The sequence below is a fragment of the Phasianus colchicus genome, chromosome 10, assembly GCF_987193195.1.
Source record: "Phasianus colchicus chromosome 10, bPhaCol1.hap1.1, whole genome shotgun sequence".
NCBI classification, from domain to species: domain Eukaryota; kingdom Metazoa; phylum Chordata; class Aves; order Galliformes; family Phasianidae; genus Phasianus; species Phasianus colchicus.
This window is the reverse complement of record NC_143445.1, coordinates 21495885-21507144: the sequence shown is the minus strand read 5'-3', so window position 1 is coordinate 21507144 and position 11260 is coordinate 21495885. Positions and strand designations below refer to the sequence as shown.

Here is an 11260-nt window from a genome sequence, read left to right as displayed (position 1 = left end):
TATTCTGCTGCTGATATCATGTAGTCCTTTGCAGTTTCCAGCAATTAATAAGTTCATGTTAAAGCCCAAATAATGCATTGAGTTAAACTGGGAGTTCATGGGAAAACATGAAGTGAAATATTCTGTTAATATTCTGTTAAATATTTCCCGGTTTGTATTTGTAAGTTCAAGATCAACACCCCAACACCCTCATAACCTAAACACCATTTACATTTTCTTGCTGTATTGTCAATTATGACTTTTCCCACATACAGCAGTTTTTGGACTGAAATAACAGAAGAGTCCACAGACCCTGTGGAAGCACTAATAATGGTAAAATGCTATGCATTTAGTTGTGCTCTCCGAATTTCTTTTAGTCTTGGGCAAATTATTTGTATGGAGTAGGTTGGCAGCCTGTTTTCCTTGTATAGACTTACCTTCATCTCTGCCACTGTAGTATTTTCTTTGTTTGGGAATACTATAAGCCATGTAGGCATCTCATTCAAGTCCTAATTATCAGGCTACTGAAATGCAATGGCATTACACTCTTGCCAGAGCTAACTGAAGCACATATATTACTTTACTCCTTGTATGCTGCTGTGCACTAAGAGGGCATTAAGATGTTAGGCTTCTAGTTCTGCATGCTGCTAGTTAAACTAGACCAGCAGTTCTCAAATGCAGATCCTGGTGTGAGAACACTCAGGTCAGGTTCCCAGTGCCTAGGCATGAGTGGTTTAGTTAGTTCTGGCTGCAACTTAAGCTGAGAGAAGTCTATCCTAAAGACTGGAGGTAGAGAGAAGGGACAGCATAACTCACAGCCTCTTTTTCCTGTTACCATTTTGTCTTCTAAATTGTCTTTCCTTGTAGTGCATTCCCATTGCCTCACTGGAAGCTTCCAAGCACCTCTTTGTCCACTGACTAGTGTGAGCTGGGCTTGCTGTAGCCTGAGGAAGGAACGTGATGAGGAAATCTGTGTAGGAGCAGCTGCCATGGCAGTGGAAGAAGCCTAGAGCTGTAGGTGAGCAGGAGGAATGTGCCCTTTCTAGGCAGCACTGGCAGAAATCTCTAGGGTCCTGTTTGTGCTTCTGGCAGGAGATTTTTGCTTGAATGCTGCAGACCCAGGCAGTGGGATCAGTGTCTTTCTTCTTTCTCTTGTGTTTTATGTGGAACAAATGTTTCCCCACTTACTGACACCCTCAGAGTTGGGCTTTGAGGCAGCAGCACCTTCTCAATCTTTGCTTCCCCGTTACCTGTGTAAAGAAGCTCTTAGAGAAACTTTGCACCCTGTGTTCCTTTCCTCTTGCAGCTCCACTCCCCTTATGTACAGGCCTAGCTCCCTAAGCTCTCCTAGAGGGAAGGAAGGGCGTGTGTGCTGATAGAGTTACTGTGTATATATTGGAATATGTGTATGTGTCTGCAAACAATGTATTTTATATTTTATGCAAATTGATGCATAATACATGAGTGTGTAGGGTCTGCCTAAATATTTCCCTAAGTATTCCTGAAAAGAAAAACTGATCTAAAATTTGAGAACTGCTGACCTAGATCAAAAGGGGTAAATGCACTTACACTGGCTGAAAGGAAGGTTTTGACAGTTAGACTAATATGTGTAGTATTGAACTGATGACCTTAAAGAGTCCATTAGGATTGCAGAAAAAGTTCTGCTTTGTTTTCCTTTAATTAGATATTTTTTCATTCTTTTAAGAGAGCTTCTACCATTATGTTTCAGAGATCAATGTCAGAATCGATTCTTTTAATTACAACCCCTTGAGCTTTCTGATAGCAGATGTTATTAATTTTTATCAACAGCCGAAACTCCAAGTTAGGACAACCCATTGCTGTTACATGCTAATTTGTGGTGAGAGCCCTAATCCAAATGGCACTAAAGGCTTTGGAGAATTAATTGATGTCTGGGTTGGTTTTGTTTGGAGGGAAGTTGCTAAGCACTTTCTAATTTGTTAGAGTTTTTTTCTGTCTTCAGTTACTGTTGTGAAATAAACTTAATTGTGAAGGTTCAGTGTTTGGCAATGTTCATTTGAAAGATTCTCAAATGATGGAGGCAGTAGGTTCCCATCTGTAGCATTTCTGTAAGATACGCCATGTAGCATATTTGTAACATAAGTTTTAAAGAATATGTTCTGTTTTAATGAGCTAATTGAAGACTGAAGATATCTTAGATATTTATCTTTTGGCTTCTGTCTAAAAGTTTTATTATTTTTATACAAAAATGTCACTGGCTAACTTTTAACCTGTCTTCTGATTGTACTGTTCTTTGGCAGTGTAAAAAGTAGGTGTACTTCAGTGTGAACTGATAGTTGCTTAAGGCATATTTAAAAATGTGGACTTATGTTGTGAGTCTTATTTAAACCTGCAGTTAATCACGTTATGTGCATGAGAATTCCACGATTGTTTTAATTTTTGTTTTATGAGACAGCTTCCAGGAGAACTGCAGCTAGTGTTCATGCACAACTCTTGCTAATCACTGACAGATGCTAGGAGCCCATTGCAGACATGATGAATGCACGTCTGCTCTGGTTCTTCTGGTGCACTACGTTTTCTGTGGTTTTGGGAGAGCCATAGATAATGAGCTATGCTTTAAGTATTCATGAATGCAACTAAGGATGTGGGCCTTATGCATATTGGAAGGTTTTTTGTTCAACTATTTTCACATTAGGACTTCAAATCAGATACAGCTATAATAACCTACCCTGATAGAGCAGTGCCCATATCAGAGTTTGCCAGTATCACTGTGCCATTAAAATCTGTTTTTAAAAAATTATGCCTGTACACAAAAACTTTGAAGTGCAACTAAAGTATTTCAGAAACTTTGGAATTTACTCAAAAGAACAATAAAATACTTGGAATAATATTCCTCTAGAACAGCTTTGCATATCAACTGCTTCCATTTCTGTTCAGGTCAGAGATTTTCCCAGGCTTGTGATACCATTTTGCATAGCTTTCCCCACAAATTAAGTTCAACCCACTTTCAGAAGTGAAAATCTTGCTGATTTTAACTGATTTTTTTAAGATGCTCCCATCACACCAGATGTGTATGCTACAAATCCTTTTCATTTGTTTTATTTCATGGGACTTTGTATTCTGTGTTCAGATTGCTGTTTTGGGCTGTGTCTCACAGTTATTCCTGCTATATTTCAGTTCCTGTATGAAAATGAATGCAGGTTGCTGTAGGATCTTAGCTTGAAGTGGAGATGTGTTGGGTGGTTTTTTCCCTTTTTCTCCATCAGCTTCCATCCTATTTTACTTGCTAATTGAAAGTGCAGCATTAGCTCAGGGCAGCTTTCTCAGAGCACTGAACTGAACCTGACTATCAGGATTTCTTCCAATAGAATTACAACAATTACACTTGTCTCAGATTCAAAATGTATTTTGTGTTTTAAAGAAATGCACCTGAATGGTTGAAATGGGTATGCAGATTGCCCCATGTCATCTGGTTCCTATCACTCAGCAGCCCTTCTTTTTTAATAGGAACAGAGTGCTCTAGTGAGGAAGCTCAGCCACTTCAGTGACTTGAGTGCTCTGGGAGCTTAAGGCTGCTGCTTGTTCACCTTGAGGCTTGCCAGTGAACTGCCAGTTTCTCCCAGCAAACAGTGGCCCGTGCCTCACACTTGGCATATTTGTAAGATTTTTATCACTTTGCTTATATAGAGAATTAAAAAATCATCTTGGTAATTTAAACTCGGTTGGATTGGATCACAAGAATGAGAGTTTTTAAACAGACTACATTGTAAATCCATTATATTCATTAATTCTTGTCATTTTTTCAGAAAAGATGGTGGGTAAAGCCTTTGTTACACTTCAGTCAGTATGATTACTCAATCTGATGTCCTGCAAGCATCCATTTCCTCATTTCTTCCCTGCAAACGTGGTTTTTTCCTCCAGTAACTTCTTGAATAAGCCACAGTTCAGAATCCAGCCTTTTGGATAGCACAGGAGTCCTTCATCACAGCAGATGTGGCAACAAGAGGAAAGAAATGTGAACCAATAAGTATTTGAGCAGATTTATAATAGCCTTGGATTGCTGCTTTATCTTGATCTTAGCTGTAAGGAAATTTTCAGGTATTGCTTAACTGTAGTTTGAGCAGAAGTTTGTGTAGTATGGAGATTTGTAGCATGCTGCTGCATGACATACTGTTCCACTTGCTGCCTGTTACAGATGACTGCTCTCATCACAATCTCAGTGCAGAAACTTACAGCTCAATAATAGCTTAAGAGATTTCTTACACGTTAACAACTGTATAGCTCTAGGCCATCAAAAAATGTGGTGACAGCTGAGCTGTGAGTCTGAGTTTTACAAATAAATAAGCATCCACATAATTTATAATACAATTAGTTCTGCTGATTTGATTGAGGCTATTCATGTTAAAATCAGGTATATACAAGCTTGCAGGGTTATTTTCTCTTACCAGTATGGCATAGAGAGTTAGCATACATTTAGGTATAGAGTCATCTAACCAGATTTCTGGTTCTTGTCAGTTGTTCTAGGATGCAGATAATGACTCTGCAAAAGAATCCTTCTAGGATGCTTTTATTTTTTTCCCAGCTTTTCCCAAACTTAGTTTACTAGAGAAGGAGAGAAATGATCAGATTAATGTGTTTTGTTTTAAATACACTGCTTCTGTTAATGCTGGTGGAACAGGAATGGACAGAGCTAAACATGGAGGAGCTCTTTCATGTACCGTTTCTTCTCCATTCATAGATTTATGAATGTGCTTTTTGCACTTTTGGGTCTCAGCTGTGTTGGCTGGAGGATTTTGTGTTGTGCTTGTCTCCTGGGTCTCATGGTCAGCACTTTCACATATATTGAAGGCCCCATCCTAAGCTGCTGTGTAGGTTTGTGTTATCTCTGTGTTATGCCTGATGCACGGATGCTTGTCCACTTGGAGGTTATATCTATTGCTAACTGGTCTCTTACAGCTAAGTGGACAGAAAAAAATTAAAGGTGTGAATATTCTTGTGGTAGGAGATATGTAGTAGGCTTACAGTGTGACTTTTGCAGCCGTTGATCTAAGGTAAGGGTCTAGAAAGATGTTCTCTGAGCTTTTTCTGTCTTACTATAATTTGAGCACAAATGTACATTTGTAGAGTGATGATCACAAATACTGCTTTGAATGCAATACGGAATATTTAAGGAGTACTTTAGTTTTGTGTAAAAAGCACTTTTTACATAGGGTTGTTGAGAGGCTTGAAGTTATTGGATTCTGAAGGAGGGTGTCCTTACTGATAATGGAACTGCACTAGAAGCACAAATACAACTAATTTATGACACAGCTGTTCTGTGGGTGAAGTCCTGTCCGTGTGTGGGAGCACTTGTGCTGTCCTCCACTACCTGGTCAGTATTTTAGCAGCTGGAATGTTGACATCCTTCTGGTTTTTGCAAGGTGTATGGTTGAGAAACCAGTGAAACATCTGCAAAGCCAGCTTCCCTTTCAAGTACTCTCCATGTTTTGTAGTCTTAGTAAACCAGTGCTGATCAAGAGAGACGTGTAAAGATGGTTTTTATTGATAAGTGCCAAATAATTTCATGAAAGAGATAGAATAGCTCACTAAAATCAGTGTTGATTTTTAAGGGACTCTGGTATGAGCAAAGTACAGAAGTTTCTCATAAAGTGTTAATACTTTACCCACTGTTATCAGTAATATTATATAATCCTATAAGAATTGAAGGAGTGTAAAACGTTTGTGTGGTATAAACTCATTAGTTGCTGTCACAACGCAAGTAGTGACGTATAGAGTTTAGTGGTTGTCTGTCATTCATATTATTTCAGGTCTTATCACCTTCCTAACATAGCTTCTCCTCTTTCAGGCTTGCAGTGAAACTGTAATCCTGTTCTGCAGAGTAATGGTGTTTGGTTATATTGCTTGACTCAAGGTCCAGTGTTCAGACTTCCCAGAAGCACCAGATAAAAGGAAGTGCACCAAGAGTGGAAAAGAGGCTGTTAGGAGGATAATAGGATGAGATCACAACTGGATCAGGTATTTCCCTCCATAAAATGTCAAAGATAAAAACGGGCTTAAAATGAGATGCTTTCATCTCTTTTAAGTCAGTTACTCATCAGTAGGCTTAGACACCACAGTTGGGCTCTATGTGTAGACCCATAGTGCTTCTGTTACCTATGTGGTGGCTATAAATGGCAGCCTGCAGATTGATCCTCTTTGACATTTTCTCTCAAAGAGTATGAAAGAGAGTTCTTTGGTAACTCATTTATGTAACATCAGTACATTAATAACTGATTTGCCTGTGTGTTGTAGTTTCCCTGTAAAAATACAGTCTTAAAAACTTTAAATGGCTTTAGAAGCAGTGCAACAACTGAGGGCATTCTGCAGCATCAGAATAGATGAGGATTTGTAAACTTTAATTACAAGTTGAGAATCTGATAACTATGTCTGAACCTTACCCAGCTTCTTGCCATTCCAGTTCTGTCTGCATTAGTGAATCAGATGGGTGAGGCTAACCACACAAAAGGGATCTGAAATGTACGTTACTGAAATAATCTTGCCTTCATCTGGTTTTAAGTGAATTTAAAATGAGATATTTTCCCTTGCTGGCTGAGTCGGTACAAATAAGTTACTTCATGACCTTCTGAAATGCCTGGTGCATTACTACATTTGGAGCTAGGTTTTGTTGGTATTTTGTCAAGTCCCTTTCAGTGGGCGTCCAGTTTATGTAAAACCTGAAAGAAATGTTTAGGCATACTTTATCCTATAGCACATCAAATGCTAGCTGGAAGTGACTGGAAACTGGGGCAGGGAGCGATTCCTTAAGGCTCTTTTATTTTACATGCTTCCCTCCTTCTAACGTGGAAATAGGATTTCCTCCAAATACATCATCCTGCATAAATGATGAAACACTTTGTAATGCCAAACTCCTCAAACTTTGTTTGCTGCAAACATTGCTGCCTCTTATTACACTAGTTTTAAAACTTAGGTTTTTATCCTTTACTGTTTTGGGGGGTTTTCTTATGGCCTTTTTATCGGATTTTCCAGAAACCATTTTCTGCTGCTTTAAAAATGCTGTCCTTTTGGTTATGTCATTGAAACCTCAAAGAAGCTGACCCCTAGTGAATGGTGCAAGAAGCACTGTGTGGGGGTAAAGCAGTAAAATGATAATTGGACTTCGATACATTGCAAAAATATAAGCTTTAAAAGATGATATTTGATTGTGAATTCCTATCATGGAGCGATATACTAGAATATTGTTTTATAATAAATTCTAGCACATGTATTGCTGATGTATCACTAAATCCTGCAATTAAATCTTGTCTATAATTAATACATAATAATGTAACTGGTAGCCCCAAAATTAAATTCTACAGTTGAAGAGCACAGTGAACTATGTAAAACAGATGATCTTCACCTTGTGAATCATTTTTAAAGCACTTTCTTATTACCAGTTAGCACGTGAATGAATTTTAGATTCTCCCATTTGTTATCATCGATAGAAGTGAGATTTCTTTAATCTGTCTGTTAATGTTTAAACTGATTATACAAATGCTGAAACAAAGCACCTTATACTATGCTGCTTAAATTTGCTTGTAATTGCACCTTTGGTTATCTGCAGATTTTTCTTTCGTATTCTTATGTGATACCATTGTTCCCTGTGGGTCTGAGTGAATGATTAACCAACCTACAACATAATTTACTTATATAGTTTCTACTTCAATACAATATTGTACTGTGAGTTCAATGCTTCAGAAATAAATACTACTTCCATTTGTCTGCTTGGTTTGTGGATCACTTATTTATCTATCCCCCTGTAAATTTAAGAGCTTTCTCAAGCTGTAAGAACTTGAAAACTAATGAAATACTTTGGAAGTCTGAACAGGTTTTCCCTTACTGCAGTAGGGCACACTTTAGCAAATTTAACTACTTTAATGTCAGTGTGATTTTGGCTCCAGCATAGATTCTATTCTAGTCCAACCCATCCTTTACCCTTTGGCATGTACTCATGTAACCCTGTAAGAGTAGACACATCTGCTTAGCATTGGGGGTCTAGTCCAACTGTTCATATTAAGCATGTTTGTATTTCTTTTGCATTAAAGCTCTTATTGCTGTGACTGTAATTAATTAGTTTTTAATGTGCACATACATATCTTAGAGGAACACTAACAAGGAAATAATGAAACACTGCCTTTCTTGTAGTTGTGACAGTATACATCTTGCAACAGTTTCCGTAAACAAAGTTTATATTTCTGTAGGAGGTATAGCTTTAACTAAAACAATGTATTCCTCATTAACCACGCAAAAAACCCCCCCATAAACTAACAAAATGTTTAACAAGAAAATACACTTAAAAAAAAAACAAAACCAAACAACCACAGCAGTTTGAACTTGACAGTAGGTCACCTCAATGTAACTGATAATAAAAGGCTTCAGCCTATTAAAGGCTGATGCATTTTATACTATAAAACCTGAGATCATTCAATTTAAAACAACTGTAAAATTGTAGTAATAAACACCAGCTTTAACCAAGAACTTATTTTATGTAAACAGTGGTCTTCTCTTAAATACTCTGAAATGGAAATAAAGCCCAGTGCAGAAGTATGCAGTGTCCCACATTCTGGTGCACTATTCCTTTCTGTACTCATGAATGTTGGATTTTCTTCCTGTGGATTGTAGATCTGGAGATGCTTCCTTGTATTATCTGTAAGGACGTGGTCACAGAACATCCAAGCACACACAGCCCTAGCAGTTTTCTCAGTCAGCAGCTCGTTAACAGATGACAATTACTGTGCCTGACTTTTCAGCTGGCTCTATGTTTTCACTGTTAAATGGCATAAAGCAGAATTTCCAGCTGACAAATGGATCTGTAGACCACATCTCCTCTGTCAATTCAATGTCATGACATCGACACCAGTATGCTACTGCAATTAGAAAGCTGTTGATGAAGTACAGCCAAGGGATGTTCATCTCCATGTAGGCTGGAATCCAAGCACCAAGAAACAAGATGATAAACTGGAGAAGAACAAAAGGTGCCCAAGTGCCAAGAAAACAGATGAGGAGTCTGGTCAGAAGCTGCCGCTTGAAACAAGTCCTGTTGTTGCTGGACACATAGGAGAACATCAGGACGGGCTGGCTGGCAAAGGAGGCTACCCTCATAGACAGCAGCATAGTGATCATTTCCTTCCAGCAAACCACGAGAGCCATGCCTATGAGAACCAGCATGGCAACTGAGACCGAGTAGCTCTGCACACTGACATAGAGGGGACACTGATAAGGAGAGAAATGGTTCCGAATTTCTAGTTCTTCATAGATGGCAGGAACTTTCAGAATACAAAAAAAACCTGAGATCCATATAAAAACCACAACAAAAATGTAAAATAATCTTCGACTTCTTCGGGGGAATTGAGAGGTTTGGGCTATAGTCATGTAATAATCCAGACCTGCCACGAGATACACTGGGTAATGCAAAGTACCGTAAGTAAGAGAAATGATCTGAGTAAACAGGCAGATGTGGTACTTAGTAAATCTGACACCCCAGAGTGCAAAGTCCTCCAAATAGAGGATGACAGCTATATTCAGCAGCAGTATGAAATCAAGAAGTGCCAGAGAGACACAAAAATATCCCATAAAACTAACTTTCACTTTCTTGTGCTTAATTTGCAGCATGAAGAAATCCAGACACACTTTTCCAAACATGACCAGAAGCAGCATGCAGCTGATCTCCAGGGGCTGGTTGAGCTGGGGCTGGTGGAACCGACTAGAGCAATTCTCACAGAGTAAAGCAGCCATCCTCCAACGGTAAGAAGCAACACAACAAGTATCACAGGGCACAGGGCTTCATATCTGCAAAGAAAAAAACGTTTGTAGACATTCATTTCTGTGGCAGCTCTTCCAATGAGTCGTTCCGTATCGCAGCTACTACCAAAGCTACACCTGAATTCTCCAGGTTCCTGAAGTAAGGGTGAAAAGCTTCAAATGATTAAACTGTCAAGAAGCGCCTAATATTCCTCAAATTATATTCTCTTGGGAGTTAAAAGATCAGTGTAAACTTAAGTTATTTGTCTAGCTACTTTCCTAATGAAAGGTTTTGCAATAAGGTTGATGGTGTTTCTTCCTCATAGGAAGCATGGTGGTCTTTCTGCCAGGCTGGGCAGAGGGATGGATACTTCAGAGCTCCTTCATAACCACACAGGATAGAAATTGTGCAACACGTGGGATGTGTTACGTTATGGTCCCCCACTTTGCTCACAGAATCCACGTGGAACTGAGACTGTGGGAATATCCCCAAAGCAGAAAGGCAGCAAACCAACACATCCTTTTCTTGGTCGCTGAAATCTAACAACTGTGCCGATCCCATGTAAACAAGCTGTGTCCGTTGGCTGGGGCTTTCTGTGCACTCCTGCAGCAGCGTGGTGCTACAGCACTACACACCTGCCATTGCTGCTCTTCCCCTGGAAGTTGGCAGAAGTTTCCTTGTAACAGCTCTTTCCATCTGTTAATTCTCTAAACGAATGCAAGCGGGCAGGGATGGCAGGGCAGTCACGAGCAGGACGGCAGCATATGAGCAACAGCTAGGCATGGCTTCTTCTCTCTTTGCTGAAGAAACAGGATGGTGCGGCTGGTGTTTCCACAGCCCTTACAACCGCAGACGAAAGCAAAGCACTCTTCGCTCTGCTGCTCTGCGGCTTTGCTTGTTTTCTCCTTTCCCCTTTATCTGCAGTACGGCGCCCAACACTTCTGCCTTCTCGCTCGGGTAGAAGTGGACGTGAGGAAAGCCTGAGGTCCGTCCGACACAGCGGCTCGGCGCTCCGAGGCGTCCCCGCACAGCGATCGCGGGGCGCGGAGCGGCCCCGACAGCCGCCTGCCCTCCTCCCGCAGGCACGCAGCCGCTCACAGCCGCCGTCCCGCGCTCCGGTAACGCGCGTGTCTGTAACGCTCCTCAGCGCTCCCCAACCGCGCTCCCACAGAGCTCCCCGCTCCCGCAGCCTCCCGCCCGCGCTCCCTGAGCCGAGGAGGCGGCCGTGAGAACCCACCTGCCGCGGCCGGCCCTCCGCGCTGCCTCTCGGCGGGACTTTCCCCGGCCCTCTCAGCCGGCGGCCATGCTCGCCCCTTCGCCGAGGCGTGTCGGGGTGCGGCCCCGCCGCCCGACGGAGGAACCCCGCCCGGCCCCGTCTGCCCTCTGGGGACTCCCTCCCCGTAACCGCGCGGCGTACGGGAAGGGATGTTGTCCTGCAAGCGTTGTCTGAGCGAAAAGATTCTTTGCAAATGGCTCTCTCCGCTTGAGGCTTTCAGCAATTAAGAAAAGTTTGGAAGCAGATTA

General features: G+C 40.9%; 1 protein-coding gene across 1 annotated transcript; it reads right to left on the bottom strand.

The window, feature by feature from the left end:
- Positions 1-6837: 6837 nt before the first annotated feature.
- Positions 6838-11103, bottom strand: GPR160 (G protein-coupled receptor 160). The gene is made up of 2 exons (XM_031614619.2): positions 10974-11103; positions 6838-9783 (listed from the first exon to the last, which is right to left on the bottom strand). The coding sequence occupies exon 2, from the start codon at positions 9727-9729 to the stop codon at positions 8710-8712; it is 1020 nt and encodes a 339-aa protein (XP_031470479.2). The 5' UTR covers positions 9730-9783; positions 10974-11103; the 3' UTR covers positions 6838-8709.
- Between the last annotated feature and the right edge of the window lie 157 nt (positions 11104-11260).